This window comes from Electrona antarctica, assembly GCF_951216825.1.
Source record: "Electrona antarctica genome assembly, chromosome: 17".
Classification (NCBI taxonomy): Eukaryota; Metazoa; Chordata; class Actinopteri; order Myctophiformes; family Myctophidae; genus Electrona; species Electrona antarctica.
Window position 1 is genome coordinate 26727839 of NC_136798.1, and position 20472 is coordinate 26748310.

General features: G+C 42.0%; 1 protein-coding gene across 3 annotated transcripts; it reads left to right on the plus strand.

The window, feature by feature from the left end:
- The first annotated feature begins 4128 nt into the window (after nucleotides 1-4128).
- Nucleotides 4129-19997, plus strand: btbd9 (BTB (POZ) domain containing 9). Of its 3 annotated transcripts, none has more exons than XM_079526227.1 (11): nucleotides 4129-4230; nucleotides 6268-6492; nucleotides 7799-8162; nucleotides 9587-9854; nucleotides 10159-10378; nucleotides 11256-11375; nucleotides 11862-11971; nucleotides 12357-12546; nucleotides 13500-13607; nucleotides 15450-15528; nucleotides 16523-19997. In XM_079526227.1, exons 2-11 carry the CDS (start codon nucleotides 6308-6310, stop codon nucleotides 16811-16813), a joined length of 1935 nt encoding a protein of 644 aa, XP_079382353.1. In that variant the 5' UTR covers nucleotides 4129-4230; nucleotides 6268-6307; the 3' UTR covers nucleotides 16814-19997. The 3 variants fall into 3 exon arrangements, with proteins under 3 accessions (XP_079382353.1, XP_079382352.1, XP_079382354.1); XM_079526226.1 differs by having other exon boundaries at nucleotides 4211-4351; XM_079526228.1 differs by lacking the exon at nucleotides 4129-4230 and adding an exon at nucleotides 4349-4367.
- The last annotated feature ends 475 nt before the right edge of the window (nucleotides 19998-20472 follow it).

The following is a 20472-nucleotide window of genomic DNA, read 5'->3' on the forward strand; positions in this document are numbered from 1 at the left end:
CAGCCAGCAGTGACTAATGAGAGAGCATGGAGCTTTGAAGTTCACTTTAATCACACTACTGAACACTATTACTAAGCAACAGGAACTTGCAGATGTCTCAGGAGAGAGAGAGAGAGAGAGAGTGTCCAATTTACAGTTGCAGGGTTGTTTTTGACTCTTAACCAGATGCTTTCAACACCACAGCACACAGGTGATATGTAATAGGCCTATGCTTTTGTTAAAATTTGTGTTAAATAAAAAATAACTTTCTGATATTACTTGTGCATGGTTCTCCAGCTTTCTAAGCCCAAACCACACCAGTTGCAACTCCTTGGGAGAAAACCGGTTTAAAGAGTTGCAATGAGTTGCATCGGTGTGGTTGGCCTTAAAACGGTATTGTCCCAAAGAGTTGCAAGGTTTGGGCTTTAGAAAACAGAAAACCCCATCCATCGGTGTTGGACATCTTGTGAGGGTTTCAGTTCAGCTATTACAAAGGTGTGACATGAGATTACGTTCCCTTTCTATAAAATAAAATGATGAATGGGTACTCTCCCCTGATCGGCTGAAATTTGACCACCCATCAGATTTGTATTTGTTTTTCTGTTTATTTAAGAGCTGGAGAGACAGGGAGACCCTTGTTACTGGGCATCAGAACATATAGAGATTAAACCTAATAACAAAAAACGTTTGTTAATGTAATACAGACTTATTTTAGATCCAAACCCAGAGAGCTCAGTGGAATACAGGGGGCGGGAGCGTAGAGCATAGAATGTGGCCTCAAGTGGAACGATGCTTGTTCCCATGGCAATGTGCAGCCTGGATCATGTGCACATGTGTATGACGATGTTACACATACTCAATGTGGAATTTACTCAGCCGCCTCTTCTAGGGTCCAGACACTGTCCGCCTCCACATGACACGTGGTATAGCCAGTAGCCACATCAGGCTCAGGTCTATCAGCAAGAGTACTGTACAATGATTTCATACATGTGGACATGTATTTTGTATGGGGCATGGGCACTTGATGTCTGTGCGGGTACTGTAGAGTATTTCTTTCCCTTTTTCCTAATGCCTGATTCCTATGGGATATCAATGGCTTGTATATCTGCTCACTTGGATCACAAGAGACGGTTGTCGGTCATAATGAATAATGATATAACTGTCATATAATATATGACAGTCTTGTGCACGCATCCGCCTGGGTGACAGCATACTGCTGGGCGAGCGCTGGCGCTCTGAAATGGGGGGTCAGATCAACATACAGTATGGAATGAATTCTGTACTGGCCATATATGGAGCGTGTCTTGAGTGTACAGGGTTTGATGAGGTCAGATCAACATAATGGAATGTCAGAACAGGTCAGCTTCATATATGGAGATCTAAGGGTGGCAGCGGGGGCAGTGTCTTAGTGTACAGGGTTTCCAGATATGCAGATCTAGGTGATGATCCAGTTTTCTCTATGTATGGCTATCCAGGGTTTGATGAGGTATGTGGCGTGATCTTCATATATGGAGACAGCCATATATGAGACGTGACGTGTCACAAGGCGTGATGACTGACGGCTATATATGGTGGCATCTGGCATGACGTGTGACGAGGCGTGGACTGACAACCATATGAGGCCTGATGTCACGAGGCGTGATGGACTGACAACCGTATATGGAGGTGTGACTGACTGACAGATCGACAGATTTGCAGGTTGTCATAGTAATCTGCGACCTATGGTCACAATCAAGGCTACTGCTCACTCAGACCGAGTTGCTCTATTGGGCCGTTACTGCCGGGTGTCTTTCATTCATAGACTGATGTGAGCTCTTTTAGCTATAGCAATCGTTTGAAATTGAAAACAAAATATAAATCATGCCTCGTTTGGCTATCTGTGGGGTCTGATTCTCCTCAACTAGGGGGGGGGGGTGGGGCAGAGATCTATTTGCCTAGTACAAGAAGCTTGGAGCGTTTCCTTGTAAACGTTGTCAAGTTTGTCTAGTAGTAAAGTCTCACAGCTTTACTAGAAATGGCTCCAAGCACCACTAATAACTAAACCTATCTTTATCATTCCAATTGGCTATGATTGCCTTCCAAATGATTGTTCGTTTTTTATGAAATGCCACAAATCATGAACGAAGATTGCTGTGTGAAACCTTGCGTGCACACACACACACACACACACACACACACACACACACACACACACACACACACACACACACACACACACACACACACACACACACACACACAATTTAGGCATTTAGCAGACGCTCTTAATCCAGAGCGATTTACATTAAGCAATAACAAAAGCATGGCATACATCACATATATAAAAAGTAGTTATCATGAATCATGCGTAAACTAAGAACGTAACAGTGGAGTATCTATGTAAACTATACATACTATACTATATAATATATTATACATGTGTACTATAAAGTGCTATGACTACATAAAGTGCAATTCTAGAGCTGTCTACGTAACAAGCTATAAGTCTGTTTAAAATACTATCTAAGTCTACATAATGTGCTATCTAAGGGGCTAGGCTAGGGCAAGTGCTACGGGCCATGGTGGAGTCTGAAGAGGTGGGTTTTCAGACTGCGGCGGAAGATTGGGAGTGAGGCTGCAGTTCTGACTGTGATGGGAAGTGCATTCCATAGTTTTGGAGCCACACACACACACACACACACACACACACACACACACACACACACACACACACACACACACACACACACTCTGCAGGCCACTAAGGCCAGGGAACCTCCACTCCAAATGTTTCACATGGCCCATTGGGCCTCATCATGGGCCGGTGAAGTAATGCCTAATTTATGCACTCTGAAGTTGAAATACTTGCTTCATACATTAAGTAGAAATACTTCATTAATTTAGGCTTCATGTATGAAGTAGAAAATACAATTCAAAATTTCAAGGGCTTTATTGGCATGAGAAAACATACGTTTACATTGCCAAAGCAAAAACAAAATGTATGTACAATTGAAAGTCAGAATCTCCAGTAAATCTATTTCTATGTACCAATGAGATCACTCGATGCAGATAGCGTCAGCAGCTCTACAACTGACCTCAGATCTCAAACCCTTAGATCTCCATATATGGTGCTGACCGGTTCTGACATTCCACATGTTGATCCTTCCCCACCCATTATTCCTCTTCGATGTCTCCTTCACTGTCCATTCAAACTCTAGACAGGCCCGCTCCAAAGTTATTAGTGCAGCCGTGCCCGGCAGCCGGCGAAAACAAGAGTTCTCAACAGGCCCGAAAATTAAGGCCCGGCCCTACCTGGGCCCTCATCAAAACGTGTACACTCAATACACTACCCCCACTGCCATCCTTGGATCTCGATATATGGAGCTGACCTGTTCTGACATTCCATATGTTGATCTGACCTCATCAAACCCTGTACACTCAAGACATGCTCCTTATATGGCCAGTACAGAATTAATTCCATGTTGAACTGACCCCCCCCCCATGACAGCAGTCTGCCATCAACGAGGCGGATGCGTGCAAAGGGCAAGGTTGCTTCTCGCCCTTAGGCGTCTAATATATTAGATTAATATATATATATATATATATATATATATATATATATATATATATTGGAATGGGATGTTCTGAAGCCAGATTGGAATTCATACATTAGTTTTTGTAAAACGTTTAATGTTTTTGCTAACCTGCTGTCTTCTCCCTGCGTTCTATAAATAAAAATATTTTGGTACTATTTATGATTCTTGTTGAATATTGTAATATTGCTGATAATAACATGATTACAGAAGTGTTGGGGAAATAACAAGCTGTAACAGAGGTGTTGTCAAAGTGCGACATCTAGTGGCTGAATGTTGTCTCTTAATACTCCTTCCTTTAGCTACTCGACTCGTAATGTAGCTCAGCTGTAGCTGATCTGTCTGTCTAGTAACTTAGTAATAGACGTAAGACTACTCTACTATAGTATTCTTACTTGCACTGCTAAATCCCTAACCCTATCGTCCACATTCTGGGCATTTTATAATAGGCTAACGTTCACCATTATGGGCAAACATTCGCTGCAAAATGGAACCAAATGGACCCAATTTGTTTTGTTTTTTTACTGCCAAAATAAAAGTTTCTACGAGACTTTTATTTCGTCATTAAATTAATCTAGCTAGCTACCCACTTCCGTATCCGCTGGTGTGATGCTGGAATTATCAGCTTGCTGGTGCTTCAGCTTTAACCTTAACTACGACTGAATTTGACCACTTTTCTGTGAGTTTTTGGCCTACATATAACATCATACACGACTAACACGGGAGAACGTCAAGCGAACGTCGTTTGGTATAGAATACAACAAGGGGAATAAAGGAAGGATACCCGGTGTTGTTGTCGGGTTAGTGTTTGTGACGGTGTGTGTGTGTGGTTGTAAACATCCCCTTATATCCTGGTTTAAAAATGCACTGCATTCTTTTCATTCTCTGTCATCGTTACGTTCGTGTTCTGGCCTGGTTGATGGTTTTAAATGTGCTCTGAGTGAAAGATACGACCCCGTTTTATTTATGTAATCTACTGTATATAGGTTAGTCCATTTAACCTACTGCCCGTGCTTGTTCTGCATGTTAACCTATAGCTAACAGTTGTTAGCCTTGTGGCTAACATTAGCCGGCCAGTGTGACCAGCAGGTGGTATTTAACGTTTAGCTTGCTTCAGTAATCTCTGTCTAGACCAATATTAACACACATGGCCTTATTGTCTCTGTGGTTTGTATAAAGTTAAACTGTTCCTCGTTTCCTAGCTGGAATCCCATCGAGAATCTATCTGGCTGTTCAGTAGCCCTAGAGTAGCTGATAATCCATTCATAACATTGCATTTATTCTGTAAAGCTGCAGTAGAACACGCAAAGTGTATGAGCACATAGTATGCACGTTTTATGCACACAAATTGACATGCGTGATTACAATTACCCCACGGCATTAACTGTGCCATGGGTACAAGCATGTGTTCATTGGAAGTTAGTTTACAAGTGTCGAGAGTGCTGCTGTGATTGTCATGCCATAACATACTAGTGTGAAGGTGGTCTGTGGAAACTTAAATACCAAATGATCAGTCCAAAACGGACTCCAAGTCGCATCAATTTAGTTTTAGGTGAGTACACATGGTGCTGCACTAGAGTGACTAGACTAGACATTAGAATGCCACCAAGATTAATCCCTCCTCCAACAATGTGTACTATGGCACTTGGCAGTGTATATGGAGTACACGGTGCAATGTATGGAATATCAGACAGCCATTCAGGACTAGGTGGTGGTGTTCATGTGAACACGCTAATCTTGACTCAACTTTGAGGCCTTCTACAAAAAGGGTTAGTGCTAGCTGTTCAGCATGAGGAAGCTCAGCTTCAATGTGTGTTGTGCTTCAATGGCTGTTCTACCAGTTCGTAGCTATAGGGGTCACGAATGGCAGTTTAGTTGACGATTAATTGTCATACAAATAATTTGTTTTTGCCATTGAAACTTGGGATCTTTAAAAATAATGCATTTCTGTTTGCACTTATAGGTGTTAAAAACTGAAATTGCACAGGGCAGATATGACAAATAACGTAAAACATACAAAGAAAGGACTAACAATGACCAGTACCAATAATCAATGAACAATGTGAATGTACTATTGCCAAAACAGGCCATATACTTTATAAGACCACTACATATAAGCTCACTACAATACTTGTAGATGAGCTATTTCTGCTACTTTGAAACTTCTTTCAAATGTATACACAAAAATCACACCTGTGTGAAGTGAGGGGTGCATTTAATGTTTGTTAGGACAAGAGTAAATTTTCCCCTCATTGTCGATGGCGTTTTTAAAACAAACATTGAATTAAAAACAAGCATTAAACCTGTATATAGGAGGCCCTCAAAATATGTGGGCACATATATTGGCCTCGTTCTAACACTGTAGTATTGTTGATTCAATATGTACTGGTAAAATACTGTTGATTCTCTGTACATTAACACCTCCATTGGTGGCCCATACACTAATACACCTTATCAGCCCACGTTTAGAAAGCCAGGTTCAATGTTAAGTAATCTTTACTGCATTTACGTATATTATTTTGTTACCCTTTGTGTTACTAGTGTTTCTACTTATCTGTACTTTGTTTGTTTCAGGCTTACTTCAGTGCTGCAATGATGAATTGTTTCCCCTCGGAATGAATATCTATCTAACTATTAACTAATCTAAGGGCCCCATTTGGAGAACCACTTGACACATTGATTTAACCTTTAATGTTTGACTTTTGTCCCATGTCAGATGTGACTGTGGTGGCGTCCCCGCCTTGTGACCTGTGATCATGAGTAACAGTCATCCCTTGCGTCCCCTGGCCTCCGTGTCTGAGATCGACCACATCCACCTGCTGTCGGAGCAGCTGGGTGCCCTGGTCCCCGGTGAGGAGTACAGCGACGTCACCTTCATTGTGGAGGGGAAGCGCTTCCCGGCGCATCGGGTCATCCTAGCTGCTCGCTGTCATTACTTCAGGTATACTGAGAGAAATGTCTGTAAAGCAGAAAGCACGCAACACTCCATATTAGACGAAAGTCTTTGATGTGCACCGCTCAAATTCTCAATAATAGAATGGAAATGGCCAGCACACAATGTATGTCCTTTTCACATGGTTGTATTTACCTATGGCTAGTATTTCCTCATTTCCATTACTTTCCAGTTATACAAATCCTCCATTTGCACAATCTCGGAGTTGCATGTCCATGATAAAGGTCCATTTGCCTTCAACAGTGTGTAAAATGGACCTTTTGTATCCCAAGACAGTTGCACAGAGCTGTCTTGGGAGTGTATATCAATACATACTTGAATTATTTATTTTCTGTTTCTGCAAATTGAGTAAAATGCAGGTATTATTCTTACATCATGATTGTGAATCCTCTTAAGTAAATGCATGGAAACTGGAGAGGCATGGAAACAGGAGTATGTAAAGTCCCTGTGAACAAAAGAAAACAATATTTCAATTTGAAAGCTGAAAACCAGACATAATGGCACTTAAGTACTGTTTGGACAAAGCGGAACAGCAAGCAACACAAGTGCTATTAAGCAGTGCAATGTTCAAAAAGCACACTTGAAGGCTGTCACCATACTGTACATGTAACACACAGAAAATTCAAACTACTAGTTCTTTGTCACAAAGCAATGTCAGACAGCAATCTTCTGCAGAAGGCATTCTGCATTAGAGTAGCTTCCCTTTTCATGATTTCTTTAGTGTATGTGATGTAAACGAACACTCCACACACCCCAGACTGTTCTCCCTTCTGGCTCCAAAACTATGGAATGAACTTCCCATTGCAATCAGAACTGCAGACTCACTTCCAATCTTCCGTAGTAGTCTGAAAACTCACCTCTTCAGACTATCTTAGCCTGTAGCACTTGCACTAGCCTCGACAACCTTACAGTTGTAGGCAAAAGCTATACTCATGTAACTTATAGCATTTTTAGTGATGCAAATGCTAGCCTGCATCCTAGTTAGACGCAATCATGTCACCCTCCGGGGATGCAATATTTGATTTTGATTGATTATTTATTTTCGTGTCCTGCACACAATGTGCCCAACCCTCATGGGTTTATAAGACACCATTTCACAATTTAATTTACAGCATGTTTACATTACATAATTCATTACATTACAACTCAGATTTATGCAGTACTTATACGTATTTATACAGTGCAATACTTTACTTGGTACAGTACTGTAACAGAATCTTCCTTAAAAATTGGATTAAGAGCATCTGCTAAAGGCCTAAATTGTAAACCACGGTTCTGCTTATTTCTTCCCCAGGGCTCTGCTGTATGGTGGTATGAAAGAATCTCTGCCCCAGGCTGAGGTGTGTCTGGAGGAGACACGTACAGAGGCCTTCTCCATGCTCCTCCACTACCTTTACACAGGCCGCGCCAGCCTCAGCTCTGCCCGTGAGGAGGTTCTCTTGGACTTCCTGGGCCTGGCGCACCGCTATGGTCTGCAGCCGCTGGAGGACTCTACCTCAGAGTTCCTGCGCACCGTCTTGCACACCAACAACGTGTGCTTGGTGTTCGACGTGGCAAGCCTCTACTCCCTGAGTGCGCTTAGTACTGCCTGCTGTGCCTACATGGATAGACACGCCCCAGAGGTGCTGAATTCGGACGGTTTCCTCACGCTGTCCAAGGTAAGAGATGGGATTCCTTAATATAGACTAGAAAAGTATATGAAGATACCATAGATTCGTTAGTGATGTCACAATTAAGCAGTGTCTAGCGGAAGAGCATCAGACTCATGGGGCCATGGAATTTCAAAATCGTGCCAGTGTCACATTAAGACATAGGGCACATTCACACCAGTATGTTTTACTGCGATTAAAACGAACCCTGGAGTGTATTGTTGGAAAGTGTGCTTCGTTTGGGCAAGTGTGAAGAGCACAGTGCGTTGTGTCCTCGACGTACTGTGAGCTTGTAGATCTGCTATTTTCTGAGCGCAATGGCCTGTCATACGACGAAGTGGCCAATACATTTGCTGTATGGTCCACAAGAAGTGAAAGACTGGGCAGACTTTCAAACCCTGAAGTTAACATCTCAATCCGCAATATCATGGATAACAAGAACATGTTGCAGTGTTTCCCCTAGCCAGAAGCTTTCGGTCTTTTGCACTCTAGTGGTTATTTGCCTTTTTTTTTGGCCTATTCGTGGCCGCCTACTAAAAATCATACTGTGGTGGCTGGTCAGGATTGTGTGGTGGCCCAACATACAATAATGCATATCGTGGAAACACTGTGTTGGTGAGTAATTAAAAATCACACCTGTGTGAACTGAGTGGTGCAGTGACGTCACACACTAACCATAGCAACCATGCTCACCTGTACGTGGCCCCACGTACAGGTACACACATACAAAGACACATAGATACAGACAAAGCTGGTTATTGGAGTGGTTTGCACCACTCAATAATATGGACAATTAAATCGTACATCATCTCATTCAATCAGTTCAGTTCAATTTGCACACCGTAGTCTTCAATGTTTGTGTTACGTTTGTGTTTACACGGACACTCAAAATTGTCCATTCAATTTTACACTAAAAGCTGGACATGGGAGACGCTATCGCCCCTCAAAAACACACCCGTATGAAGTGAGGGACGCTCTTATCATCGTACATCATCTCATCCTGGCCAATCACAATTTGAGCTGGGCATAGGAGAAGCTAGCGCCCCTCAAAAACACAATGCTATAAATAATATAATACAATTAAATAATCAAATGCATTTTTCTCATTGTGGTAGAAATTCTGAGCTACCGTTTCAACTGCGTGACATTTGGTGCGGTTGACAACGTCTAGTCAGTGTGAACACCAAATAAAATTACAGGTGTGAATGGGCCCTTAACTGATATGTTGCTACTACTGCTAAACTCTAAGTTTTCTACTGAAGAAAGTTTCTATGCATTCTTCTAACCCCCATGAAACTGCAGGCTACACACCACTTTGAATTGTCTGGGACATCATTGGTATTTTTATTCTAGAATATACTGTAAGGTTTGAATTAAAATGTCTCCATTAAGTGATTTTTATTTAGCTTACTCTGTCATCTTTATGTCTACAGATTGCCCTGCTGACAATGGTGAAGAGGGACTCTTTTGCGTCCAGCGAGAAGGAGATCTTTCAGGCACTGTGCCGTTGGTGCAGGCAGCACGGGGAAGGCACCGACACACAGGAAGTGATGTCGGCGGTGCGTCTGCCTTTGATGAGCCTGACTGAGATGCTGAACGTTGTTCGACCCTCAGGTCTGCTGAGCCCCGACCACCTGCTGGACGCCATCAAGGCACGCTCTGAGAGCCGTGACATGGACCTCAACTACCGCGGCATGCTAAGTGAGTTTATTATTGGCTAAGTACCCGTGGTTCAGTGTTTTTATCACGTCATCACAACAAAACGGTATGTTACGGAAGGTAACCCAGGTTCTTTGGCTACTGAAGATCTGAGGAGCAGATCTGGTCATTTGTGAAGCGGAAGCTACCATGACCATAAAACGGTTTAATTATATTTAAATAAATAAATAAATTTAAATATATTACCTTCTGGATTTAATATCTATGTAGATATTGTATAGCTGCTGACATATAGCTATTTCCATCTATTCTACATGATTGCATTTACATGATGTATTATTTTCAGTCCCAGAGGAGAACATAGCCACCATGAAGTATGGAGCCCAGGTGGTGAAGGGGGAGCTAAAGTCAGCTCTGTTGGATGGAGACACGCAGAACTATGATCTGGACCATGGATTCTCCAGACACCCCATAGAGGATGACGGGCGGGCTGGCATCCAGATCAAACTGGGCCAGTCCTCCATCATCAACCACATCAGACTCCTGCTATGGGACAGAGATAGCCGGTGAGAAACTGTTTATTCTACTCTATCGCTGTTCAGTTTCCGATGTTAAGGTTTTTTCCTATTTGACCCTGCAGAGCAAATTCTCTAATCTAGTTTCTCCATCAAACCTTTACTTTCCCTGCTTAGGGTGTACCGTTTGTCAGCAGAGCAGCAGGTAGATTTGTTAAAATCAGAGAGGAAGAGTTTCTTAAAACCAAAGGAAGAAAAACAATATCTATATTACATCAATCACTATATTTAATTTTAGATGTGAATTGGTTCCAAGTTCCAACTTTGAATGTATTTGAAGCATGGACAGGTAAATGCAATATGGCAGAAACTGAACCTATCAAATAGTGGTCAGTTCAGATCAGACATGGTTACAGCGCTCCAGAATAACTCTTCCACTGGTAGTACTGTAATGTCCCTAGACTCTATATTGCCTGCAAATTACATCATCATCTGAGATCATGTAAAAGCAAACATCAACTTGGCATGCAACTCCATACTATGTTGTTTGTGTGTGCATACACTGTATCCTCGTACACAACCTGTTACCTGACCAAATTGTAGCAGTACAAAAAATGTACTAGAGACAATCAATGTCTTGTCTTGTGTGCACCAGTGATTTTATTTCAATGACATGATTAGTTTCTCAAGACATGACATGGTGATCAGATAGATCAACATGCACCTACACAAATGTTATCAAGAAAACTTTTAACTCGCACGGTGATTGCCTGCTAATGAACACAAGACAAATAATAATTTGCGCTCGGGTAAAAATGTCAAAATCTGGTTTATATATATATATATATATATATGTTAACCTTTCATGTTTAAAAAAAGAGAAAAGTGAGAGTACCCCTGACTGTGTCTGTGTGTAAATGATGTCCAGGTCCTACTCTTACTACCTTGAAGTGTCCATGGATGAGCTGGACTGGGTGAGAGTGGTGGACCACGCAAAGTTCCTGTGTCGCTCCTGGCAGAACCTGTACTTCACACCTCGTGTGTGCAGGTAAACCTCAATTTAGCTTTTCTTTCTCATTTCTCTCCCTACAATTAAATAATCTAATCTAAGTCTATAATTTATTCTGACACCTCCCACGAAAAGGGGAAAATCTGACCTGACCCCCTTATCCATAATTTATACATTATGGATAATTATTATGGATTTAGATGGTTCTTCGTCTCAACTGCTCTTCATATTATATACTGTATTATTGTGATGTCATTTGAAGCATGACAACAGTGTGAATTTGAAGCATACTAAAAGCTTCACTTTTCTGTTGTGCAAAAGGTAACACAAAGCAGGTTCACTTTGCTGGCAATAGATTCTCAGTTGAGTGGGCAAAGCGATCCTTTGTGTTTGACTCGTCCAGGAAGTGTAATTGGAGTAAAATTATCCTTTACATTTCAGTATGAATAGTTTTATCACCCATATCATAATTTTACAATGTTTACTTGCCACAGTGTCATGTATCCTGCTCTTGTCTTACTTTAGGTACGTTCGCATCGTGGGAACACACAACACGGTCAACAAAGTCTTCCACCTTGTGGCTTTTGAATGCATGTTCACCAACCGCCCATTTACACTTGAAAATGGCCTTCTAGGTGCGTAATAAGATCAGGAGTGTCACATTTATCTGTTATCTTAATTTATTTTATTTTTTACCCATCAATACAACTTTTTTTAAATCCTTCATAGCTTTAACCACTTTATTATAATAATAATTGTTGTCCCTACTCTTTTGGGGTATTTCTTGTACTTTTGTCTTCTTACATATCTTGCTAAGAGACACTTAGATGTGCATATATAGTAGATGTGCATACTTTCAATCGCATCCCTAGTTTTAGTCATCATAGCTTAGTTTTTATTTTGTTTTTATTTTGTTTTTGTCTGAGAAAATAGGTAGTTGATGAACATTCTTTTGTTATAGTACTGTCTACAAAATGAACACGCAATGGTAATAATGAGCCTTGCTGTTTGTTCCCACAGTGCCCGGTGAGAATGTGGCGACCATCACAGCCTGTTCCAGTGTGATTGAAGGGGTGAGCCGCAGCAGGAACGCACTGCTGAACGGAGACACGCGCAACTATGACTGGGACTCGGGCTACACCTGCCACCAGCTGGGATCCGGGGCCATCGTCATCCAACTGGCACAACCCTACACTATAGGCTCGCTAAGGTACAGGAAGCTTGTCATTATTATCCCAAAAATCCCCATTTATTTACGCATCTTGATGAGTATCTAGAAATGCTCTCTATAATTTTGTATTACTAGACTGGCGCCCGGCTGTAGAGCACTGAGTCAGTAACGGAGATCCATTCCCCACCCGGCTATGCAATACCCGTTGTACCGTGTCAGAGTACCTGTTCCACCCATCTACATATCCGTACATATAGACATATGGAGTCAGACATGCCCAAATATGGAGTGTTGTCAGAACAGGCCAGCTTCATATATGGAGCCTGGGCAGGGGCCATGTCCAGAGCCCGGGCAGAGGCCTTTTGTGGCAGTTTCTTGACAACCGTGTGTCCAACGGACTCGACACCGAGCACTGCACTCCCTGTGGGGGTGTGGAACGTGTGTCGAATTTGAAGTCTGTGGGGTGAACGGTTCTCGAGTTACATGCATTACAGCCGTACACACGTACGTACAGACAGACATGGTGCATTTATAGATAGATCGCCTAAACACTATATGGATGCTGACGGCTAGGCAGTGTTAATTCTTTCAGCATATTTTGATTTAGTCTTTTAGTCTTAGTGGTTTAGTCTTAGTCTTGCTTTTTTAGTCTTAGTTTTTTACTAAGGGGGGGGGGGGGGGGGGCACTGTCTGGGGAGGCATTGGGGGGACACTGGGGGGGCACAGTCTGGGGGGGCACTGTCTGGGGAGGCACTGGGGGGCACTGTCTGGGGAGGCACTGGGGGTATACTGGGGGGGCACTGTCTGGGGAGGCACTGGGGGGCACTGTCTGGCATATTTGGTATTAAATATCAAATATCAAACTCATTGGAAAATGTGTAAACGCACTCTAATTTCAGGTGTGAAAATGATGTGAAGATAAAGTTTCAGCCATTAAAGGATTTGTCCTATATGACAGTCAAATAGCTCTCATCTCTTCTTCACCCGGGCAGGCTGCTACTTTGGGACTGTGACGAGCGCTCCTATAGTTACTACATCGAAGTCTCCACCAACCAGCAGCAGTGGACTAAGGTGGTGGACCGCACCAAGGCGGCATGTCGGTAAGACTGAAGTACTCCGAATCCTGACACTTCTTGGTGTCGTTAACGTTTTCTACTGGCACAATATTTCTGTGTACCTTTACCATAATAATAATCATCACTATTCATTATTCATCTTCCAAGAAGAGGGAGTCGTGCATCTGATTGGCATACCGAACGCCCCCCCCCCCCCCCCTTCCGTTCTTCCGTTTTGCTTCCGCTATGCTTCGCAAGGAATCTCGGGAAAGATTGCCAATATCGCCTCCATGTTCCTTCCGTTGATATACAGACGCCCCAGAGCCGGAAGAGGCGTCTACGTTTATATGTCTATGGATTTATCCCCCAAAAATCATGTTTTAGCAACAAACATTTAAGTTTTTCGCATTTGCGGCGCCCCCTATGGATGAAAATGGAATTGCTTTTGGCTCTGTTGATTCAACCACCCTGGCATGTTATTAAATGTTGGGTGGATTGGACATTCTGTTCATGATTTGTGGCATTTTTTTCACTAACTTTGGAAGCCGATTACGGCCGAACGATACAGACTATCAAAATTCCAGAGATCCTGGACCCTATCTTGTGCCCCCCTTACCCCTTATCCCTAAACTTATTTGCCATTTTTTACTATTTTGAAAAACAATTTAAAATAGCTCAACTAAACGATCTTTCTACATCGACACGTTGTGAGCTTGTAGATCAGCTATTTTAACTATTTTAAAAGGTTTTTCAAAATAGTAAAAAACGGCAAATAAGTTTAGGGGTAAGGGGTGGCGCAAGATATAGACCAATTATTTGTTTACAAACATTGAGACTGGTCGCACGGGTGACTGTTTCATGAGATGCACCCTAGTTTCAACAGATGCACCCTAGGAGACATTTATACTTAATTGCGCAACAGTATTGCATGCAGAGAACAGCTGATGTACAAGCTCACATCGCGTTGCGGATGCCACTGTTGTGAGCGTAGAGGTCTGCGTGCGCGATACCATCGCGGGACGAAGCATAAATTATACTTGATGGGCTGCAGGTGCGCGTGCAGCCGTGCACAAATAGGCTCTGCTGCCGTGATCATGAGCGCACCTCCCGTTCTTATGACAGCGACTGGAGGTGTGGTTTTGAGGACAACTGCTTTGAGGTATTTTATTTTATAAGACTAGCCTGGGCAGTATTCCTTTTCGCGTTTATGATCCGGTTGGGAGCGGATAATATCATTATGTCATGATGTAGTCATTGTTTTGTAGTCATCAGGCAGGAACCATCAATCTTGAACTTCCTTTCCCTCCAACCGAGTTTTCTCATAACACAAGAGAACGAGTCACGCTTTCATTGTTATGCCTCCGGTTTGAGGGAAAGGAAGTTCCAGATTGATGTTCCTGCCTAATGACTACAAAACAATGACTACAACATGATGCACAGATATCATCCGCTCCAGACCGGTTCACACAGAAATTTTGTGTGAACCGCCGAGGTGGAAAGCCTGGTGACACGAGTTTAGATCAAGACTAGTGTCTCAAGACAGACTCAAAATGTTCAACGGCTTCCATCATATCCTCTGTCACGGAAGTCCATTTTGGAATCACGGAATCCATTTTGTCTTGTGTAAATTTCACCTAATGAAAATAGTCAACACATAAAGCTTATTGCTTAGCAGAAAAGGAAACGCAACAGGCCTGGATCGCTGGGCTCTGGGCACCCATGTTGTGTGTTTGAGTCCAAATCCCACCGGCCTTTGCTGCGTGGCTCATTTCTCTCATTTCTCATTTCGCTCCCCGTTTCTTGTCTGACTTACTTCACTATTGATAAAGGCATGAAAAAGCCCCCTGATTGTGTCAACTGTTTTTCTTTACTGGCCCTCCCTCACAGATCATGGCAGACCCTCAAGTTTGACAAGCAGCCAGCCTCCTTCATCCGTATTGTGGGGACTCACAACACTGCAAACGAGGTGAGACTGCTGTTTGGGAGTCATCGATGTAGAGCCTGACCAAAATATTGGTCACATTTCAACCTGGCGTCCCTAATTTGGGCATGTCTTTAAAAATAGTTGATCGACAAGCTCACATTTGTCACAGTTGTCGATTGGCTATTTTTGTTACATTTTGAATAGGGTTAAAAAATAAACTAGAAAAAGTGCCCCTCGGGGCACAGGTCTTCACCAGGCCAGGTCATGTTATTGTGGCCTCCTGGTGGCGCTATAATAGGCCAATGTGAAAAGGGTGCCATTTCTTCTTACGCATTTGATGGCAATTGACAATATTCAAACTGCGGCCATCTTGCCAGCAAGGTGCTAACTAGGTGCAACTTCCCATGGACATCCCATTCATCCAAACAGAAAAGTCCTATCTAATTGTATTAAACAACGTCAAATTCACCAACTCCTTCGCCTGGAAAGGAGTCAGCTGAGGTGGTTCGGCATCTGGTTAGGATGCCTCTCGGGCGCCTCCCTAGGGAGGTCCTCGACGCACGTCCCACTGGGAGGAGACCCCGGGGCAGACCAAGGCGCAGTTGGAGGAAATACATCGACTCGGAATCCCCCAGGAGGAAGTCACTAATGTTGCTCTGGAGAGGGAAGTCTGGAGCACTCTGGTGGAGCTGTTGCCCCCGCGACCCGACTACGGATAAGCGGTTGAAGATGGATGGATGGAAACTCACCAACAATGGAGCTGTATACAGAAAGCTTGAATTATACTCTTTCAATCTGTAAAGTTTTAGTTTAATAAAAATCCTCATAGACATTCCTACTTCCTGTCAAGATATTCTGTACAGGTTAACGGTGTCTGAGATTAGCTGTACACACACAGACGGACGGACACACACACGGATGGGCGGACGGAGTACAAAACATACTCTCCCCATGCCTTCGGCTGGTGGAGACAATAAATATCAGTTTAAGTGTATATTTAAATGGTGTCTCACTCTGTCTTTGCTCCTTGTCGCAGGTGTTCCATTGTGTCCACTTTGAGTGTCCGGCCCAGCTGGACGTCGAGGTCACCGAGGGGAGTCCAGGCCGGGATACTCCAGAGGCCGGCTCTTCCTCCTCCTCCCCACATCCTCGGCCGCCGCGGCCTCCACGCACACACAACCTGCACCCCTCCTCTCAGCCCTCCCAGCCCTCCCAGCCTTCCCAGCCTTCCCAGCCTTCCCAGCCTTCCCAGCCCTCCCAGCCTTCCCAGCCTTCCTCGTCCTCGTCCTCTTCCTCATCCCCCTTGCAACTCCACAACGACCACTGAGAGAAATCCTCTTCCACGTCTCTCCTCGGTTCGAAGGTGTGGGAGAGAACTCAGACCATTAAAGTTTTGCACAGCCTTGCCCCCCCACTGTCACTCCCACTCCCCTCCAATAGCACTGCGAAGATGCTGCTAGGTATTTGTGTCATTGCAATAATCCACAGATCTCGTTTGCAGCGCGACCATCGACAATACTGTATCCGTAGTATAGCATCATGTACAAGGTAGAATGCTCAGTGTGAATTTATCCACTTGTAACTTCTACAAGTGTAATTTGTACACACTTGATACCTTAGAAAATAGCAGATCTACAAGCTCACACTGCGTCACAACACATTATTCTGTGTCTGCAAATGCCGGATCACAGTTTGAAAGCGGTCTCTAAGGACCTTACCCTCGATAAGCAAGCAGCACTATTCATACAACTGTACAATCTACACAGAACATGCCATGCTCCAGTCAGTTAGAACTCCAATAGAAAGTCTCAAAGTCAGACCCATGGTCAACCCCATATTGAGCTTGTAGATCAACTATTTTTGGCGAAGATATTTATTGCAGAGGGGGAAAACAGAGGGGGCCTAGTATAGACCCTTGGAGGACTTCGGTCAGCTAAGTATATAGGGTTTAAGTGGTTAAATAAACACTCAGGATTTTACTGTGGGGTTCCAGTCCCGCCAGAATTTAAACCGAATGAAGGGAATACATTGTTTGGTTGATTCCACCCTACAAAGACAAATAGCAGTAACTATTTTTGTGAATTTTTAAATGTCCATTCTTTTGATTAGTGTTTCGATTTCATAACTGGACAAATTGTACCAGTAACTGATACAAACCACTTCTGTACCGACCACACTTCTGGCAGGACAGGAGATGAACTTTAAGGTAATTTTTCTAAGTCACTATTCACACAGTTAATGCTCCTTTGCTTTGTGGGGCAGAATTTGTTCATACATGTTTTTGTGAAGACGTTACAGTAGCTGGCAGTGCTACAGCACTGACATTTTCACTTATCAAAACTTACGGTTAGTACAAAAGAGGAATTTATGTTGCTTGTACAAAGATGAGGTACACAGCAATATGGGCATACCGCCAAAGATTGGACCACAGAACAAAATATTTGCTGAAGCTGTTTGACTTGTGTATCCCATGATATTTTTATGCAAACACACAATGTTATTTGTGTTATATGCACCTAAAATTATTCAGTATTCAACAGTCTTTCCTGACCAAAAATCCAATCTGTGGTCCTTAAAATGGTATGCTTGACTTTTTGATACTTTCAATTCATGCCTCAAGCAAAACTAAAATCAATATTTAATTGTCTTAATTTAGAACTACTAAACACTTGAGTAGCTTAGCACAATTGATTTTGGAAAATTAATTAGCACATAGAAGTGTAGTATGATTGATGATTATGATTAGTGTTTAATTTCAGTTGTGGAGAACGGACCAAATTATTTATGCACTTGAGATTAAGGAAAAGAGGATGGATTATTAGACTGATACGCAACTGTCACTTTATTTTACTCAAATCGTCACTGTCTGGTGGAAACCATGTCCAAAAAGTGACTGTTCAGGAAAGGGGGGTGACCTGTATTCCAATGGATCCTGTTAATACTTTTCAATTGTTAGATATTTATAAGCAAACATTTTCAAAAAAATATAGATTATTTTTTTTCAAAATGTTCAAAAATAGTAAATATTCGGCTATTATCTCTTAATTCATTTATGAAAAAAACATGAGAATATGGTGGTGCAAGGCTTCTGCCCGACAGTGACCGTATACTGAAACGATGATAATACTTATGGTCCTCTGGCACCGAAGAACAATGCAGGAGTGCTGGATTTTGGAACTGTTCTCTTTTAGTACATTACCACACTAATTTAAAAACTGAAATACTCTTTCTATCAAATCTACGTAAATTGTCCATTGAGTCTGTGTGGTAGGTAGTTGGGATATGATGGTAATTTACAGTGTCCTTATTCCAGTGTATTCACCTGTTACTTTATGGTTAAGTATTTTATGCATACAATACTGTTGTATTGTTAAAAAATACTGAATGGTGTAATGCAAGTAAAACTAAAAAGCTATTATGTTTGTATACTTATCTCTTGTCCTCTTATGTTTGTTTTGTAAACGCCATTGACAATGAAGGGAAAATGTCATAATGTAACTTATTACGTCATATTGTCTCTTTATTGTTAATGGCGTTTAATGTTTGTGTTGGCACCGTTTGTTTTATATCACCATTACATCACTTTAATATATTAGCGCCCCTCACTTCACACATGTGTGATTTTTGTACCCTTACATTACATAGGCTATTGGGGTGATTTTTATTCAAGCACTTGTGTACTTGCAATACTTTTCATAAGTTAATTTGTAGGTTAATACACTGGGATAAAACCATTGCAAAGTTGTATATTTTTTTGGGGGGGGATCTTTGTTTTAAGCTATTAGGAATGTAGTATCTTTCCTGTTTTCTTTTGACATTTTCTCTGTTCTGATGTTGCACTCTGAGTTGTTGAAAGCTAGTATCTTCCCCTCAACATTTTACTAAATTCATTAGTTGGCAAGTCCTTGCTTGATTTGTTCCATTTGAATCAGAGAGCTGGATTTGAGATTTTCTACTTAGTTGTAGAAAATAGTTTTGACCATTAACATTTTATTTTCTTGTTTGACGGCCTCCTGCCTGTTTGTGTAGCCTGTTCATAATACGATAAAGCAACTGTTGTCATTGGTTATTCATGTTCATTGGGTGGCCTAAATCAATAGCCTACACATTTTTACAAGGTTGCAGACAAAGATATTTCAAAAGACAATGTGTTATTTAATGGGCCCTGACTTTGATGTGAAGTGGAATTTGGCTACCAGTGTGAAACCATTTGACAGCCCCTGGAGTTTACCTGTTTTATTCACTGCCATTTAACATACAGCTGAGATATGTTACCCTTCTGTCCTCTGTTATATTTGAGAATGTCTAGTAAGCACTAAACATTGGTGATGTATCTACTTCTGCTATTTTAAATACATTGTACTTAGAGCAGTGATACAAACGGCAAGATTTTTGGGCAATGCCAGCGTGTAATTATGCTCGATGAATTGCCTCTACATTTTGCTGTGATTTCATAGATTCCCTGTTTACTGCAAATGTTTAAATTTTTAAATATAAATTTGATGCTGGGTTTGTATTGTTACTGGTTCGGGGAAATTATCTTGCTACAGTAAAAGGCCTTATTGCAATGCATTAGTAAACAATTGTTTTTTATTAAGATTTTCATTTTCATCATGCTAAAAACTGCCCAGTAAATTACAACATTTTAGAATCAACAAGAAGCGTTTCAGCAGTGCCAGTGAAGACCTACACAGTCCTTTGTGAGTAATCGTCGCAAATAAATTGTATTGCTGTAGGATACAGCTTCCCATTCGCCAATAACGACTTAAGCTCTATTTTATGGTGTTGTGAGATTTTAGATCAGCTGTTTTCGGGAAGAAAAAAATAATAATCATTTAATTTCCCCCATAAGGACGCCAGGCCAGGGTAAATATAGCCTCGGAAACCCATACGTTTTTATTTCCAGGGAGAAATATGGTACTATTTACAACTTAGGCTACTGGTCATTATTATTGACATTTAGGACCACCCATACGGCGACGTGTG